The following is a 20,704-nucleotide window of genomic DNA, read 5'->3' on the forward strand; positions in this document are numbered from 1 at the left end:
AAGGTTTATATTTTAAATAAATTAATAATAATATAACTTAATAATCTCCTAAAATGTTTTTAAAATAATTTTTCGAAATGCTATACGCCCTAATGACTTTTATGACTTTAAATACGCTGTTTCTTTTCAAATAAACACCGATTACTTACATTTTGTGCAATATTATTTTGATTTTTAAGAAAACAGAAAATCTTCTTTCTCAAGGCTCCATTCAACTATAAGAACTAGCCCTACGCAGGATTGTTTCTTATACATGATATTCAAACGAAAGCATAATATGCATAATTGCGATTTGTATAATACAGAAAATAAAACAATGATTTGTTAACGTAGTGGGAGATTACTATCTTAGCAGGTCAAAATGGTTTAATAATGATATTTGGCTATTTTATATTATAAATAAATCTGAGTTAATTAATGGAAGTTTCTCTGCGCTTAATTTATATCAACTAAATAACATCAATAATGATTATGGTTCAAAAGACAATTATGCGCTCAGCAAATAATTTTTAGTATTAGAGGGATTACGATTAAGGTTATAGCAACCATCTTATGATGGCAGTGTTGGGCCTTCGTGGTCTGTTAAGCGCGCATGATGATGATGTCGATTAGGGTTCGATCGTCTGTCTATAAAAATGTATTTCCACAGTTACCCATACTGGACATTTTACATTGTAGTTAACAAAATAATGAAAATATTTTCATTACCTGTGACTGTTGATTCATTCACACATAGCTGCCTAAATTGACTACGGTCAAAGTGTAATTTAAACAGGCCTGGGAATTGTTTGAAAATAATATGTTATTTGTTTAAGCAGACAATTATATATTATGTATTTAATTAAAATATTAGACATAAATAAAGTTTTATTTCCAGATACACTAAACGGCGTTATGTATATGCAACTGTGCTACATGAACGCATTGATTGGTATTGGTATTATAGACAGAGACTAGGGCTCCTCGAAAAATGCGAGTGTGCTTCTTGCTTAAATATTAGGGTAAAATTTTTTCTAAATTTAAAAGAAATATTAAAAATCAAGTGTCTGGTGTTGCTTACTTTATGGGCTTAGTAAGCAATGGTTTCAACGGAAAGCAATGTCTAGAGACCAGTCGGCTAAATGTCTGGTATACCTATGTGAAACAAAACTTTTTTAAACCTAGTATATTATTACTGCAGTAGCGTATTTACGGGGGGGGGATCAAGGGGATCAATCCCCCCCCCATGGGATGTATATAATATGCAAATAACTATAGCCATCATGTTTAAAATATAACATTTTTTTTTTATTGTGCATTGATTACTGAATACATTAATTGCAAGAATTAAAATATTGTTTGTATATTCGAGTTGGTATCTCTGGTCAGTGATCACACCGCGACCGCGGTGATTGCGGGTTGAGTGTTCTCCTGGAGTGATAATACGGTGGTATACAGGTCTATGCACCATATTTTTGACGTTAATATCAGTATCCATGACGGACATGTTATCACAACTCACAAGCGTCTTATCATTATCTAGTAATTGATCTAGATTCTAGTTTCTAGGTTTTGAATGCTTATTTCATTCAAGATTTTCTGACGAAGACAGGGAGGAATTCAATCACTTGTTTGATTTATATTCTCCCACAATTGATGAAACACATATTAATGCTGAACTCAAAATGTGGAAATTGAAATTGACCACTAGTGATTTACTAATTAAAAATGGCTTAGAAGCTCTAAACAATTGAAGACCTTGGGGCAACAACAAGACATGTCCTTTTTTTCAAAATGTTTTTAAACCCAAAAATGTTTTTTCAAAATATTCTAAAAAATGTTTTTTTTCAAAACGTTTTAAATTCTAAAAAAATAATTTTTTAGAATATTTTGGAAAAAAATGTTTGGGTTTAAAAACATTTTGAAAAAAAGGACATGTCTTGTTGTTGTTGCCCCAAGGTCTTCAATTGCGATGATGAAATATATCCCGATATCAATTTTGTATTAAAAATATTTGTGACTTTGCCTGTTTCAACTGCAACTCCAGAGAGAAGTTGCTCCAGTTTAAAACGGCTTAAAACGTACCGAAAGTGGGCAAACTTAAACTGAATAGACTATAGCAACAAAATCAAGAAAATTAGATTTTGTATTATAATAGCCTGTTACAATAAAATATTTAATCTCGAGTAATGCGTTATATATTATAATTTTGGCATCATAGATTGTATATAAATTATAATGTTAATAAGTTATTATATTTCATGGAAACTCTGGGGGTGAGTCTGTGACCGCTTGATAAATTCATATCCCCCCAAAACAAAAACCTAAGTACGCCACTGATTATTAGGTATATGTCTAAATATGGGTCAAATTAAAATCTTAATCTGTTTAGAATTCACCGTCTACGACTGGTTTCGGTCATGACGTTACTGTACGTTTAAAATTTAAGTATCGGAGTTACACACGGCATGAAGCATTAAAGGCGTATACTTAAGATCTGGTGGTCTATCAGGAGTTCAAAAGTGTAGAAGAACTCAAGAGTAAAAAACACGAATGATATGTCTAGAGGTCAATCATGCAAGTCTTTTAAGTTTTTAGATCTGGACAATTATATAATAATAATAAACAGTGTATAAAATACCTATATTATTTGATTGTTGTACAAACATATAACTTACTTGTCCACAGCAATATTTTATATACTAGATAAATTGATATTTATTTTTAAGTTAACCACAAAAGTAAAAATCCATGAATTGATATTTTTTTTATATGGATCATTAAAACTTCATCCTACTAAATTTAAATAATAACAAAATTGAAAAAAGTAAAATAATGTATTCAACAAGTTTTCTGTTTAAAATTTTTTTTTAAAAATAAGGTGGTAACTTTTGTACTATGTATGATGATAATAATTGTAAACATAGGACAAAAAAATGATTTGGTAGACATAAGTAGTTATTTTTTTATTTAGTGATTCAGTTATTTTATTATTGAGAATGAGTGTAGCGGAGATGAGAATGCTTAGATGGATGAGTGGAGTGTCTAGGGAGGATAGAATAAGAAATTAATACATAAGTGGGAGTCTAGGAGTTGCACCAATTGTAGGGTAAACGAGAGAGAATAGGTTGAATGGTTTGGTCATGTTATAAGAAGATATGGGACAGAGGCAGTGAGAGGTGTAGGACTACAGTGCCCGGCACCGTGTAATTGAGAGTGTAAGGATAAGATGAAGAAGAAGATTTATTAGATTTAAGTACCTAGGTACCATAATAACAGTTTTTGAAATCCATTTAGTATAGAAAGTTCAGCAGGTGAATTCTAGAAAGCTATGGAACTTACCGCTGCAAATTTAGAAGGGGAAGGTGTATTTCAAGATGGTGTAATAATTGCGGGCAAAACGATAGAGCAACATAACGATAGGTTAAAAAAATTACTTAATATTCTTTCGGAATCTGGTTTAAGAGTTAAAAGAAATAAATGCTGTTTTTGTCAAAGAACAAATATTTAAAAATAATAATTTTTTATGAAAGTATTTTTAATTGATTTGTTGCCTAAGCGTTTTGGTATTTATCTATATTGATGAAATCTAGTCTAAGTAAACTCTGTTTAGATTTTTCAACGTAATTCAGCTAGTACAGGATTCCTAAACAATATCGCTAAAATACCATTAGTATAAATTCTGCCAAAACTATATAGTCGTTACCTAACCTAACCGCGTGCCATATATCGACTGCCCCAACGAAAAGGGTCGTATCTCGTTTTTTGCAACTTTTTAGGATGAACCAAACAAACATTGAAATTTAAATTTTTATTATGTTTTTTAACATATCAGTGTGAAAAATTTGGATACATATTATAGCAAAAGTTACAAAAAACGAGATACGACCTTTTTCGTTGGGGCAGTCGATATGTCTGTCGTTTAAAAGAGAACTTTATTAGACATTTATTATATATATAGTAATAAAATAATATATCACCATGGATGGCGCATATATTATACAAGGTGATCTAACTAGTACAATATATATTTTACTAAGTTTTTCAATATTTAGAATTTTTTTTTATCTTCAACCCTTATATGTAAAACAAGTATCGCATTCGGGGGTTTTAATGGGAACGTATGTTTTTAATTTTTATAGAAACATTTTTTAAAACAGTTTTAGCGTTTGAATTTCTAATTTTCATCAATCGGTTCTTTACCTAATCTGTTGTACAGATTTGACATTTTGATCCATATTCATTTGGGATTTCAACACAGGTAGCATGTTAACTGCTCGTTAATAATAAGATCGACCCCGTCGGCCGTCGATAAAACCGATAACCAGATAATAATAAAAATCCTTACTTTTTTTTAATAATATATGGAGGAGCGGTTCTATACGGTCTTATCGGGGACAGTATTACTGATAGGGATCAGTATTATTATTTAATAGCAAATAGAAGTGCTACTGTTTTAAAGAACCCAGAAAATATTGATTTTAAATTCAAATCTTTATAGAATCCTAGCAAACGGACAGATAGTTGAAAGTTACAAATTCAAACGCTAAATTTTATTTTAAAATTATTTTTACAGATTTATGAAATGAAAAACATACGTTCTTGTTTAAAAACCCAAATGCGATACTTGTTTTACATTTAAGGATTGAAGATAATCATTTTCTAAATATTGAAAAATGTAAAAAAATTAACAAAATATTTAAAACTTTTTTGAAATGTCATCACGGTACTTTTGTAATTTAAATTTCATACTTATTACAAATGCTGTTGTAAAGTACATTAATTTGATTTTTATTTAAAATTTTTATAAATAAAATTTTATGTTTCGAAGTAGGTAACTGTTATTTTAAAGTTTGCCGGGCGACCAATCACCATTTTGTATGACCAATGACATGATATTTTTTGGAAAATGATTGTCATGTTTGAACTATAAGATGCATTCATAGCTGAACTATAGATGCAGTAGTTTAGCAAAGCTTAAATATTATACAATTTATTCATTAACGGTTTTATATTTGAATATGATTACATGACGGCCAATAATTGATAGAAGTGAGACGACAAGTCAATATGATGCTGACTGAAACTTAAACAACAATGAATATTAAAGTGTTACAATAATATGTATTTTTCTTAAGTAGACTCTTTTAATTAACGAGCTTACCCTTTTTGTTTCAGTTGGTAACACGTTTTCAAAACGATTTGGTTATCAGGTTTTTTTGGGTTTTTTATTTTTTGTGTGTTTTTTGGCGCAGGTGTTATACTCTGCAAACGAGTAGGTATATTTTTTGGTCCTAGTATAAAAAAACATATTTAAAAGAAAATATATTTCATTTGGTTGTTTTTGTTTTTATATGTTTAAACTATTTTCTTACAATGTAGGTAGTACTGTGTAAACCTGAGGCATTTACACCTTTGTTAAATAGGACGTGAGAAAATGCTTAGTTCTTAAAATTGTATAAGTATAATAATCAATACTAAAAAAAATTAACAATTTTTAACAGATCTGTTTTTTTATTAAAAGAAAAACGTTTGTTGACATAATTTTATTACTTGATAATATTCATATAACAATATGTGATATTTAATATAAGACAAAAAAGTGCACTCGGAGTTAGATAAAATAACATTAATTTTATTTTAATTATAGCGGTATTATCATCATGTATACTTCGAAATAGTTTTCAAAAGTGGAAAATCAGTTTTGACGATTTTCGAATGAATGTAATTTTCAATGTGGTTTTTCAGCTTTTCAAGCATATCAACAGCACCGACCGTTTTGACATCGTTTATTTTGTAAGGACTTCCCGTAAACTCTATCAAAAAGTTGAGCGCATTCAACTGTGCTTGGAGTATCAACAATAGATCTTGTACCGACATCCTATCGTAGGCATAATGGAAATCATTAAGCCGATGGTGGATTTCGACCAAGGAGTTAGTATATTGTACTCTGCCAATGTGATTTGACAAATCCTTCAACCACGTGCGAACGGTTTTCAAATACTTATTTGGTTCGTCTTGGTCGCCGAAAAATGCAGTGTCGCGGGTCATAACGTGAGCAATGTAAACCTTAAGATAGTCAGCCAAATAACCGTAGAACGTTACCAGCACCGTGAACACACTCAGCTCTTTGTACTGATCGAACAGGAGACCGTGAAATTGGGTTTTTAAATTTTCATAAGCTTCGATGGGATATTTTCTGGCGTCGTCCCACAGCCACCTGACGCTTTTGTCGTCAACTACAAACTTATCCGGATGCAATATTTCATTGGTGAAAATTACGTGCGGCGCGTAGTGTCTGTTCGCTTCGTCCTTTCTTAAGAGATTTATCTGTACGGCGAAAGATTCCAACTTGGAGACTATACTCGACATTTTTACCGGGACGATATCTTTTAAGTTCTGCTGGCTCGACGACGGTTGAATGCCCGACCCAGGATTCCATTCGTCGAACGCCAAAACGCAATTGTTTCTCGAATAACGGTACAAAATGTCTTGGATGGTGGCGCGCATCATGACGACTCTTAGAAATTTCTGGTGATCATCAGTATCTTTCCATGCCGGATCGATGCTGTCGTTGACGAACAAATTCAAAGTCATAGTGGCTTGCGTCAAGAACGGTTGATCGTCGGGCGTGGGAAACGTTTCGGCAAGTCGTTTGAACGTGCCGTGCCACAAGGCAGTTACTGCACGAGCACCTTGCAATAACGGTCCAATGACACTGGAAAGCCTTGCCCAATTTTTCTCGTTGATCTCGTCGAATCCCGCGTTCAGTTGATCTTGGTACTTGATGATCACTTCGTTTTTGAGCACGTCCAATAAAAACAGCCAATTGCCCAAGTACTCGATGAACTTGCAGTTCATAAACACTTGGACCCGATTGAGATGGTTGGCCAGCACCTTGACGTCCCGCCGATTGGCGGTCTCGTTGCATATCGCGCTACCTTTTTTGATTGCATCTCCAAGTTTTTCACCGAGCACTATGTCTCCTGCGTAAGTAGTCCAGTATTGATTTTTTATCAATTCGCACGCTTTTTCGTCGTCCAACGGTTTCACGTATCCAAACACTTGGGCGTTCCAAAAGACAGCACAAATCACAAAAGCCACGTATAGCGAATTCATTTTTACAAACAATATAACACATTCGTTTATGGACTTTTATAAAAGACTAAACACATTGATTACGTGTTCTGCACGGCTGAAAACGAAAATCGTACACAATGTGTTTACAATACCAACTATATTATTGCTATTTGTTGTTTATTTAAATACATGTACTCGGATTTTAAATGTAAGCCCAGTGCAACGCTCTCGCACGCGCTTAGTCATTTTTGTAACACCGATTTTACAAAAACAATCATGACTCATTTTCTTACAACTGCCAAGTATTGTATTCAATTAACACTTTGTTCATTTTGTATAAGATACAACGGACTGATATTAAAATAAATATTACCCTTATTACCCTAGAGACCTAAGGGTTCAGAAAAAAATCTTCGTCAAAAAAAAAGAAACAAACGACCACCGTGTGTTTAATATTTATTTTTCTATTATATATTTCAGTATCTAGGTTATAAACGTTTAGAATTATTTTTTTCACAGTTGTCCACAGTTTCGTAGTTTTTTTTCAAAACGGTGTAGGTATCATGTTTTTTTTTTTTGTGTTTTCAGCGCAACGCCACTACAAACAAGTAGGTATTCTTGTTTGCACTACCGTAAAAGAAAAGCTGTTTTTTTTTAAACGTATTCGCTCGGTCGTTTGAACTATTTTTTTGCACGGCAGTACTGTATATTTACATAAGTTATAGCGAATACCCGTACATTTTGTACATTCGTATTTTACCGTCGTTGAAATGTTTAGAATGATTAAAATATTTGTTAATTACACCCCTCAAGACATATTATTGTAACTATATTGCAATTAGCGTTTGACGCTTAATTATAAGTGTACAACTAACATTTTTAGGTTTAGCTAAAATCCCCTCGTTGTACAGAAGCCAACAATATATAGGTATTATTTTCTCGCACTTTAAATTATCATTATACAGTATTTTTCACGATGAATATCGCATAGCAAACAAAATTTGAAAAACGCCTGTTTGTTACACACGGCCTTTTTAGTTATGACGATATAACAACAGTAATATTTTACAAAAACAATATTTTATAGTTGTACCTACGTTATAGGTAATATACTAATATATTATATATTTTAAATCGCTGTGGCGCATACTTATGTGCAAAATACACAAATAATACAACACGGTATTATGTTATATTATTTTTTTTCCAAATCAAACGTTGTCTAATTTTTGACTTTTTTTTCACCAAACAACAATGTGTATTTTCCAAATCGCAGGTCCGAAACGTTTAAAAAAAATAACTCTTTTTTAGCTTCGATGCAGAGCAGAGATGCTATTGTATTTACCATGATGTGGGCTTTTTTTTTTGTCTGTATGCACTGTAACTTTTTTAATACTGGACCAATTTCTACGAATAGCAACTCTATAAACCACAAATTTCATCTAGTTGGTACTTTGGCAACAATAAATCAAAACTGGCTGAAAGTAATTAAATGTAGAATTTAGTTGTTGGTTTGGAAAAAAAACATTTAAAATAAATTTAATTTTAATATGTTACACAATACATATAAAATTAGGATCGACTTTTGTATTGCATATTTTTGCGTTCATGATTTTGATTCAAAACTATTGTTCTAACGGGGTTTTCCCAATTTTAAAAGTGAAAAAAGTATAGCACTAGATACTAATGTATGACAATAGATAACTGATATTCTTCTGCACGTTTTAAATACATATTAAAACCCAGAGGTTCATAATCTTGATTTTTGATTGCTTGGTATTCTGTTGAATATATGTGACGCTGTTGCAATATACCATTTCTATCCTATTTTTTGTAAAAAAAAAACTTACTAACATCTTTGTTAAAAACATCGATATGATTGAATGGTTTTTTGTACATCAAATATACTTTTGTACTTGTTTCTAACGATCAAATTCTAGACAAAGTGAAAATTGAAGCTGAGGTAATTTATATTTTGTTTTTTAAAACTATTATTTTCTTGTAAATTGATAGCTGAATTATTTATAATATAAAGATTAAAGTTTTCCTAAATGGCTGTTCTTACTATTATTGCGAAATATTATTATTTTAGCTTAAAAACTTGCAAATAAAATTTGTGTCATAAATATTTATAATCAAAATACATTTTCATTTGTTAATCGATTACCAGTTATTAAAGATTAAAATTTAGGACGGGGGGAAGGGTGGAGAGTAGAGATGTTTAACCGCCCTTCCCCTACCGTCATAACTTTTAGAATTGCGTAACTTGAAAACTAATTATCCAAAACTGGTTATCGACCAGTCAAAATGTTCAGAAAATTTTTCTTAATTTAAAAAGTTAATAAAATATATACGTTACCGTTTAAAATTCTCAAGTTCATACCGTTTTAACATATAATAGGAACGGGGTTATATTTTTCAAAAATATATTAAATTTGTCCCAACTAATAACTATCAGATTTTAAAAAAAAATAATTAAAAAAAGTCTAATATCTTCTAAGTTATTGACTGGTCCATAGTTAATCAATCACCCGGTATAGTCACACATTTCATGTTCGTTGTATGAATGTATTGTTAATAATTTAGTAAAAAAAAACATACAGTATATTCGTTCATTTGTTGTAACTTGTAAACAATAGTATACAATAATTAGTATAATAATATAATTTAATTTTCGATTAAGTCGATTAATATTGATAATATTTATCGGTTGGTATATAACACAGATAGCCAAGGTAAAAAAACGTATTATCTATAATTATTAGTGCGACCTATGAGAATTCTATAATAATAATTGTAGTTCGGCGCTTCGAGTGTACGAGCTCTGTACATTGTACTCATACTTGAGTAGACCATACTATATACAAAAACAAAACACGCTCGAATAATATTATGAAAATAACAAATTTGTTCATTTTTGTCATTGTGACACAACTTGGTTATAAATCTAAAAATAAACATACAGTCACCCATCAATATAACATTATGGGATTGGTAAGTATCGCAGTATAATGTTCAAGAAAAATCAAAATAATAAACAAACATTTCAGATAGAACTATTAGGTCACTGCCCAACCCGATCCAAAGGGATTCAGTACATGAAGATGAGTGCTTTGACAATGAATTGAATCTAACAAACAGAGGAAAAAATACTAACAATGCATATGATTTCGAATAATGTTAAGATCGAGTAGAATTGAGAAGTGTGGTTGGATGTTGTGGAAAGTGGCACTAGTGTTGTGTGGTGGTAGTAGGTATTGGACCGTTTACAGACTTTAACAAGACACTATTATTTCGGCATTAAATAAAATAAAAAAATTATAGTTTTTCCTTGTTGATCGCCTAGTTGCAACATGAATACCTATAATAATCGGGTTTGATTAATTAAAACAGCCGATTCAAATTTCTATGTTTATCTCTAATAAAAAAAGTATATTATTACCGCAATTCCATCGTATATATTCGATCGATTCAACAGTTATGTATTCAGTGTAACTATAAATTACAAATAGTGCTGACACGTGCCCGTGCCTTTTATGACGGCAATATCGCAATCATGTACCGATTGATTTTTATGTTTCTCGCTATGACCAGCGTTCGGTCAGACCACAATAGTTTAAATTCTGAATCGAAAATTACATTACAGTACAACGACTACTACTACGACAACTACAACAGTCATTTGGAAGTGAGTGACTCATTTTTAAGCTATGGAAGATGGGCCGATAGCAGCTGCAATGAGGTGCCGTCTCCAACTGGTTTGCAAATCGCAATAGATAATCCGGTGACCATTCGAGCGTGTGGCCGTACAAATTCGCCGACGGGTGTCGATGGTCATTTATTCCTGAGGAAGCAAGGCGAGACGGAGAATACTTGGAAGTTGACGTTTTCTATGCCGTCGATGGAGACAAACAGGTTTCTGTTGGCCTCCCTTAAAATAGATCCGGTTGTATCTTGTATGGTACCGGATTGGTCAGAATCGGAAAACGGGTTACACCGTTCGTTTAATATATCTATTAGCTGTAATAGAGTTGTAAAAAATGCATCGTTACCGTAATCGCATTGTATTAGTGTAGTCTTAGTGAATACTTTGTGTAATAAGAAAATGTATTTTTTGACAATAGTGCATTATTTAGTGTTTACGTTTTGTAATAAAAATAATAACTTCAAAACAAAATATATATTTTTTAAACATTCTATACTTAAAATTCCCTTATTTAGTTTAAACTGTATGCAAATTGGTCATATTGGAAATGTTAAATTCGACATATTCTGTTAACATTTAGTATTTAAAAAAAAAAAATGTTTAAAATAAGTTTTTACACTCGTCTGTTCAAAAGTTATAGCTATTTAGAGTTAAGCTATTAAAGTAAAATTAGTGCACTATTAAGAAGCAAATATAGGTGTATTAAAACAAATATTTTAGTTGTATCTTGAAAAAGTTTAATATGTTATCTAAACTAGTATTTTGAAGAAAACAAATGTACTACAAAATTGAATTAACTGCCTAAATTTTACCATAAACATCTGAATTGTTAATATTTTAAGAGAAATATTCTTCAATATTGAATATATAAATGTATGTCTTTAAAAAATTGTAAAAAAAGTTATTGGGATGTATAAGTTTCCCCATAGACTTCATATTCGTCGGTTTGCGGTTGTCGTTATCTGTACAAAACATCTGTAATAAAAATTTGGAATAGTTGCTTATCATAGGCAGAGTGTGTGTGTGTATTAGTCAGATTTACGAAAAAAGCGCTACTTAAGCCACTTAAAAATCTTATAAATATTAAATATTATTACAATATAAAACTGTGTACGTATGTAAAATGTTCTGATGAGAATTAAAAAAAAAAATCATAGTTTTGAATACAAATTGCTAAATCTCCAAAATGAAGTTTTATTTAACGTTTTCATCAAAAAAATATTTTAATTAAGCACACCGATTTTTATTTTATCTAATAATATGTTTAAGTGACATAAATAGCATTTTATTGTGAACATCCGGATTACCGGAAAGAAAAAAAATAATTAGTGTTTTTTCAAAATCATTTTCCAATGAAATTTTCATTGGAAAATTATTTTGAGGCAGTTAATTCAATTTTGTAGTACATTTCTTTTTTTCAAAATAATAGTCTAGACAACATATTACACTTTTTCAAGAAAAAACCGTAATCGCATTGTATTTTTGGTCAAACCATCACAACAATTTTATGTAGATCTATGCAGAATGATACTATTAAGTTTTGATACTCAAGTACCACTTTTAGCTTTTAATTAAATTTTTTTTTTTTACTTAACTTTTTTTTATGGTTGAGTAAAATTGAAAACTGATATTAAATTTGCAATCACTTACCCCAAAAACATATAGTTTGACCACTTTTGAAGTCTTTTACACAAAAATCCAGAAAAATGTTTTAGCTTCGATGCAAAGCAGAGATGCTTTTGGTTTTACCTTAATCGCAATATCTGATGTATTTATTTAACATTTCATTATCTTTTTAAATTGTAAAATAATGTACTAAAAATGTTGACTGGTCGATAACCAGTTTTGAACAATTATTTTTAAAGTTATAAGTAGTTTAAAAGTTAGGATAGGAGTGGAAATGCGCAAAGTAAAAAAAAAAATACTACATTTCACCTTTCCTCCTGCCCTGAACTTGAAACTTCAATAACTTCAAAAATAGTTATCTAAAACTAGTTATCGACTTGTTAAAATGTTATTTTCAGATCATAGTGGATTCGTTCAATGATTGTACACAACAGGTCAGCCATGGCAAATATTACATAGTTGACAGTCTTACAGTGGATCAATTTTGCATGTACATGAACATGGGTGTCGGTGAACCCACAAAAGATTTTGGTATCGTGCAACTATACTTACAGAAACACGCTGACATATCAACGGAAAACCCAAGTAAAAAATAACTACACACGTTACATATAATTAAATAATATTTTTGTTATCTTCGTTGCGAAACTGTAAAAGCAGTTGGTTTTAATGAAATTATTTGCATTCACATTTATATAAGTTAAAATATTTATATTTTGTTCTTTTTTAACAACCAAACTTATTAACTATTTGATGTTATCAACCAGTGTATGAGTCTTAAAAGTGTTTAACAATTCCCAAAACTGTGGTGACAGTTGCAGCACATCATCAGTACATAATGCCCTTATAGTAAATGTAATATTACATGTTATAGCATTATATTTAAATTCAATATTTTTGTTTAGTACATCTTTTTTAGATTACATAAGTTTAGAAGTATATATACAACTTTTTAAAAACCATTGTTAGGAATATGGGTTACCCCTTCCACAATGTGCTGAACAAAGAAAAGGCGCAAAGCTTCACGCGAACAAAGCTTCATGTTCAGCTGATAATGTAATTCATACTATTGTTTTAAACCAATCAGGTATTTGGCAATATTATGCTGAATTGTTTATAATATAAAGGAAAAAGTTGTCCTACATTTAATTTGAAACTTTAATTATTTCAGCTTAAAGACTTACAAATAAATGAGAAAACTAACAATCAGGTAGTTCATACCATTATTTTAAAAATTATTAAGTTTTGTCAATATTTTTCTGAATTATTATTTATAATATAAAGGTTAAATATTTCTAAATAGTAATTATTATCTAGGAAATTGTTAATATTTTACTAAAGAAGTTTAAGTAAAATATTACTCAGCTGGAGCTGTTAGAATCGTAACTTAATCATTTTTTAGTTAAATTCATTTAATATACCAAATGTTTTACTTTAAACTTTTTTTGTCCATAAATTAAAATGTATTAATTTGGTTACTAAAACATTAAAGCTTTTAGTAATAATTTATTTTTGTTTTCAAAAGCTAAAGTATATCATAGTAATCAATAAAGTAATGTTCAAATTAATTTTTATTTTTTAGTTTATGTAAAAAACAATCAAGTTTGTAATGATGGGTCGTGTATTTTATAATAGGATTTTTTATAGAATTTAACTTTTTATTAATAAATAATTTCCAGATTATAAAAGATGCGTTCAATGATTTTATGCAATGGCTCATGATTTACGAAAGTTCCTCATCTAATAGTAATACTATGTTAGAGTATAACTTCTACATGTACATGGGTGAAACTCCAGACATTTATGATATGTTAGTTACGTACTTAGAAGACCACTTGATTGAAGAAAGATCGACAAGAGAACGTAATTATTTATCATAAACATTACATATCATTTAATAATATGTTTTTTTTATCTTCGATGCGAAACTGTAAAGCAGTTGGTTATAAGGAAATTGTTTTCATTCACATTTATATAAATTAAAATAATTTTCGTTTGTTATTTTTTAACAACACAACTTATTAACAATTAGATATTATCAAACAGTGTATGTGTATAACAAAAACCGCCCGGAACATGTAAAGTTACCAAAAAAATATTTTATACTATTAAAGTATACTCAATAAAGTAAAATGAAAAATAAATTTAACACCCCATATTCTGGAAACAAATTTAGACAAATAAAAACACACCATTACAAAATCAATACCTTTTCAGCTGCACATCGAAGCTAAAATAAATTGTTTCACCGACAACTGAGTTGACAACTGCACCACATCGTGCCTTTGTAATAACATATATTATTTATATTTAAATTCAACATTTTTGTTTTGTTTATTCGTTTTAGGTTGGATAGATTCAAAATCATTCGGTGAACTCTTTACACACCTTTGCGGAAAATGTCCGTTATCCATCGCAGAATGTGCTGGACAAAGGAAAGTAGAAACACAAGTACGGATAGTAATACATCATTTGTTACTGTCCCGTGGTAGACTGTCTTTTAATGACTGATAAAAAAAAATATATCGACATATTGTATAAAACAAAAAATAAATTGATTTACTGTGAATTACTATCGTATTCGAAACATTATTTAACGTACCTATTTAATACATTTTTTCCTATTGGCGCAAGTACTATCTTAGTTGTAATATCCGCATGAGCAGAAAAATATTGTGCACTTGTATCGTTCATATAACAACATATTTTCATATTTAACTAAATAAAAATATGAAGATTACCCATGTACGAATTTACAAAGACTTGTTTTCAATAGAAAATATACAGGCGTAGGGGCCTCTTAACGATGTCAAGGTGGATTTTGTTCGGTTACTTCAAACGCGGCCTATTTATGAATTCTGATAGCTCGGTGAGTTAGAAGTAAATGTAAAATGAACTTTAAAAGTACAAAACGAAAAATCTAGTGCCATATCTATTCGACTTACAGTGGGTAAAAAAAGTCTCCGTACACTGTTATCAAATTTTTTCAAAAACATAAAATGATAATTCAAAAGTTGATTAACCTCATTTTTTTAACACACTTTTATTCAGAAACATATTAATATTTGTTTTTAGAAAAATAGAGCATATATATTAATTTAGTTTATTTTATACATGTACAACAACTTTGGAAAATAACAGCAAAAAAGTCTCCGTACATTTATCGATGTGTATGAATAACAGATAAAAATAGTACCGGAATAGAGGAAACCCGTATGGACTGAGAGTTCTACATATCAACGAGCATGTTATCATTGATTTTGTAGCCATTAAGAACGATAGACATACGCTTAGTCCGTTCAAATAAATAAAAGGAAACGTTTAGATTTTGCGAAGGCACACATTCATAAGGGAAATCTATTTTGGAAATCTGTATTATTTAGTGACGAAAGCAAGTTTAATATTTTACTTATCATTTTAAATTTACTTCGAGTTCTTAAGCTATCAGAATTATTAATACACAGATCGTGTTAAAAGTAACCAAAGAAAATCCACCTTGATATTATTAAGAGGCTTCCACACCTGTGTAGTTTCTATCGAAAACAACTCAAAATTTAACCGTAGGTACTCTGAAATGTGTAAAACGGCAATTATTTTGAAAACTGTTAGACATTTTTCAATACTTGCGCGACGCATAGTTTGTAGTATAGTTTTAATTTTAGTTTTAAATCTTATTGTAAAGATATAAATTCTCCAAAATCGGGATGATTTCCAATTTGTTTTTGTTACTCATGTATTCTACCATATCAGGAAGCACATATTATGTACAGTATATTAAATCGGATAATTCGGTATCGCTTTTGTAAAATGTGTCCTAGTTACATAGTATCTGTTGTTTTTTTACAAACCGATAAATTCGTACACGGGTAGCCTTCATATATCTTTAGTTTAACATGAAAACATGTTAATATTTGAACAATGCACGTGTAAAATATTGTTCTGCTCGTGTACATTACAACTTAGATTGTACTTAGACTGAGAGGCCTCTGTGTGGATAAGATTTTGCCCTATGACTTAAAAAGAAATAATTTGAGAAAGTACCGAGTAAAGCATTATTATTATTTTTTATTATTATGAAAAGTATTGTTATCTGTTGACATTGACTTTTGAGAATTTCGTTCGTATTTCATATTTTTTTATGTATACACAGTTCATCGCATTTCGCTATTAGTTTTTTTTTTTATCAAGCAGAGCTAGTAAAACCATTTGGCCATTGTGTACACTGCACGGTATAGCAGAGTCTCGAAAACAAAAACAACGGCTAACCTAACACAGAACCAAAATTTACAGTGAATATTTAATTCAATTTTCTTATACTCAGTAATTTTTTTTTAATTTTGACGAATTTCTCAGGGAGCTGTAAGAGTTTTTAAACGGCCTGAAGTTTCCTAGGACTCCCCCACCTCCCCACCAATATTATTATAGGAGCTGATAGGTAGTTTTTTAGGAAAATATTTTAAAGGGGCACCTGGAAGGAAAAAAACAGTTTTTAATTTTCGAGAAAAAACATGTAGGTATATACATTTTATCGAACTCTTAGTCTTTATATTATCACAACGAATGGATAACAGCACAACAACAGTATGCGTTTTTGTTTTTGTTGCCTGTAAGAAAAAATTAAACGGCGAGCAACGCCTAAGAAAACAGCTATTGCCCTTTTCGACACGTGAAAGTGAAATTTAAGTTTCGTACATATTTGTAGACTCTTTGAACAGAACAACCGATAGTACTTTAACCTCATTGCTTACAATGTACCACATTTTTCTAAAAAAATATACAAATAACTTATGCATACTCCAATAACAGAGTGGCACTTGCAATGACAATGTGTGCTTAAAACTATATTTGTAGTATTAGGGTGGACGCGAGATAGCAACCCTAATCTAGACAATGGTGCGGGATGCGGTTGTCGATACCTGTTCAAAACTTCTGTAGAAAAAGTTTGGAACCGTTTCTTATAATATGCAGAGTGTGTGTGTGTTAGATCCGGATTTAAGAAATAACAGCACTTAAAAATCTTATAAAAATTAAATATTATTACAACATAAAGCTGCGTGCCTTAATATAATTTTCTAATGAAAATTAAAGAAAAAATACTTAGTTTTGATTATAAATTGTTACAATTCCGAATTCAAAAATTAAATTTTTCTTTTGGTGATGAGTTTTATTTTACATTTTCATCAAACATATTTTAATTAGATACACAGTTTTTTATTGTACCTAATAATATATTTAAGTGACATAAATAGCATATTAATGTTAAAAATCAATAGTCTGAGATTACTAATTTTGTATGGAAATATCGGAAATATGTATGGAAATTAAAACAAATAGATTAGAAAATATTGCTATTATACAGGGTCATTCGTTTTTCATGAACCACTCAATATCTCATAGGGTTTAATAAGAAATTAAAGTTTATACATAGAACGATAAAAATATGAAAATAAAAATTTAATTTCCTATTACGCCTTATGAGATATTGAGTGTGTCATGATAAAAATATAATCACTCTGTATATGTATAATATAGTTTATTACTAATTGGAAACAATTTATTTCTAGTATAGAATGTTTTTGAAAAATAAAAATGTTTTGCTTTGGAATTATAATTTTTATTATTACAAAACAATAAGACTACACTAAAGGCATATGTACAATTTGTATCACAAAACATATTCACTGAGACTACACTAATGTCCGAAAATACAATGCAATAACTGTAAGTTTGCACATTATCTTACTCTAAAACAGCGGATAGTTGTTGGAATCGATCGTGAGTCTTGGAAGTCCTCGTATGGCTCACAAATTACGGACCCATCGACTTTAAGGGGTTCCAAATCAAACGCTTCTTTACCGGTTATCATCCACGGCACACTAAATGTCACCTTGTAATCATTTTCCGTCTCGTTATTGAGCGCCAGGTAAAAATAACCTTTGACACCCTTCGTCGACAGATCCTTGCCACACGCTCGAATGGTCACGGGATTATCTTTTGTGATTTTCAAACCATCCGGAGACGATGTCTTTTTACAATCACCTTTGGTCCATTTTCCCGAGTCTAAATCCGAATCACGGACTTCCACATAAGTCTCGTTATGGTTGTACGTTATCGTAATTGCCATTTTTGGATCCTGAGAAAAAAGTTAAACAAGACGGAATAAATTCACCATGACGTGTAAATAAGGTGAAACGGCAACTGCACGGTCTGATAACTGCAGTTGCAATTAACCACTTACCGAATGACACGATTCTTCGCATAGTGGCTTGCAAACACTTTTGCAGAGAACTGTAGGTAGACTTATTGGTAGACGCGAACATAACGTAGAACACAGGGGACCGCAGACGATGGAGCATTTATCGAACTGAATTTTGTCGGTCGACGTATCGTCGTTCTCAGTTACTAGTGAGGACCGAACGCTGGTTACAGCGAGAAACATAAAAATTAATCGGTACATGATTGCGAAATTGCGTTATAAATTGCACGTGCAACGAGTGAGAACTGTTGGTAATTTTTAGTTATACTAAATATATGACTGCTGAATTGATCGTATTTATACCACGGAATTGCCCGTTTTGCGGTAATCGATTTTGTATTTCGTACCGGACAAAGTATTATAAGCAACTAAATAATTCTGAACTTCGGACACAAGTAAGAGGGCAAACGGTACAAAATATGATAGGTAATATGTTAAATGTGTTGCTCCCTTGGCCAAATTATCGCCTTCAACACAGGATTATCAACTCGACAGCTCGGATACGGTGCTTCACAAACAAACGTACCAAATGATTGCCTATACGATTCAACATGACGTTGTTATTAGGCCTTTGATAGACAAGAAATTTCTCAGCGATAAACATTTACATTGAATCGGCGGTTTTTATAAGAAAAATGTAGTAGCTTTTGATACCGAATTTACGTTATTTTTAGCGAAAACGTTGAAACTTGCTCGATTATTGCATATTAAAATTAAGAATCTCAGACTAATGATTTTAACATTGTTTGACCCGATAATTATTAGGATACATACTTAAGTAACTAAATAATTCTGAGCTTCGGACAAAAAAGCGCAAATAGTACAAAATATGATGGATAATATGTTAAGTTTATTGCTACCCTAGTTTAGATAACAAATTCCATTTTTTTCAAGACAAAACTAAATTATTTGTTTTAAAATAACAGTTATTATTATACATTAGAAAATGTAAAAATTGACTCGACCGCCCGCGTTGTATGAAAAAAGTATGTATATCGAATCACTGAATTCATGTTAAAACAGCGATAAACATACAAATTAGTCAGCCCTCTAATACAAAAAGTGTGTAGCTCTTGTAACCGAATTTACATTATTTTAGCGAAAACGTAGAAACTTGGTCGATTGTTGTATGAAAAATTAGAATCTCAGACTATTGACTTTACATAGTTTGACGCCTTAACTATCAGATACATATATTACTATACTATGCGTTTTTTTTTTTAGAACTATTTCACTTTCTTTTGTAAAAAAAAAACGTTAATACTCGATATGCAGCAACTTTTAAAAATATGTAACTCAACCTGCTAACATTACAGTTTACCTGAATGGAAAACCGCCAATATTAGATACATAAAATGTTACCGAAAACTATCATGTAACCTGTTATTGTATAAATTAAAGATGAACTTAGTATAAAAACCATTATGGCCTTATCAAATTAATATGCTTAATTATTTATAAACGTTGAAGTGTTTAGTTTTCTAATAAAACTATATCTTTGTGTCCACATGTATTTTGCAGTCGGCCATCATCATTTATTAAATGGTTTCTACCGATATTCGAAAAATGTAAAAAGGTTGACACATTTTTTATAATTAAATACTCAATTGGCAATTTTTGATAATCCCATAATGGTATAAAAAAAATTGTCATCATGAAAATTTTTTTTTTTTATCAACTTTTTTTGTGATATTTTTTATATCTAGTATCGACGGTTTTTCATTAAGGTAAAGTTAAGATAGCAGGTTGAGTTACATATTTTTATAAGTTGCTGCACACCGAGTATAAGGTTTTTTTTTTTAAAAAAATATTAAATAGTTTTTGAAAAAATAGATATATACGCATAGTATAGTAACACATGTATCTTAATAGTTATGGAGTCAAACTATGTTAAAATAAATAGTCTGAGAATCTTAATTTATATATGCAACAATGAACCAATCGAGCAAGTTTTAAACGTTTCGTTAAAAATAACGTAAATTCAGTAGCTAGGCTATACCTACAATTATTCTTAAAAAAGTGCCAATTCAATCTATATTTATATAGCAATAAACTTA

The 20,704-nt window shown here is 30.4% G+C and overlaps 1 protein-coding gene across 1 annotated transcript; it reads right to left on the reverse strand.

The window, feature by feature from the left end:
• Positions 1 to 18,073: 18,073 nt before the first annotated feature.
• Positions 18,074 to 18,903, reverse strand: LOC126838837 (uncharacterized). The gene is made up of 2 exons (XM_050573582.1): positions 18,630 to 18,903; positions 18,074 to 18,524 (listed from the first exon to the last, which is right to left on the reverse strand). The coding sequence occupies exons 1-2, from the start codon at positions 18,846 to 18,848 to the stop codon at positions 18,126 to 18,128; spliced, it is 618 nt and encodes a 205-aa protein (XP_050429539.1). The 5' UTR covers positions 18,849 to 18,903; the 3' UTR covers positions 18,074 to 18,125.
• Positions 18,904 to 20,704: the final 1,801 nt, after the last annotated feature.

This window comes from Adelges cooleyi, unplaced genomic scaffold, assembly GCF_023614345.1.
Source record: "Adelges cooleyi isolate 19-005CV unplaced genomic scaffold, UGA_ACOO_1.1 ACOO_flye_CR_arks_rails_tigmint_CR_PRNA_30, whole genome shotgun sequence".
NCBI classification, from domain to species: domain Eukaryota; kingdom Metazoa; phylum Arthropoda; class Insecta; order Hemiptera; family Adelgidae; genus Adelges; species Adelges cooleyi.

Coding starts and splice junctions, on each gene's coding strand:
- LOC126838837 (XM_050573582.1), bottom strand. CDS start 18,848: ATGTACCGATTAATTTTTATGTTTCTCGCTGTAACCAGCGTTCGGTCC. Junction 18,525..18,629: donor GCGAAGAATCGTGTCATTCG/GTAAGTGGTTAA, acceptor CTTTTTTCTCAG/GATCCAAAAATGGCAATTAC.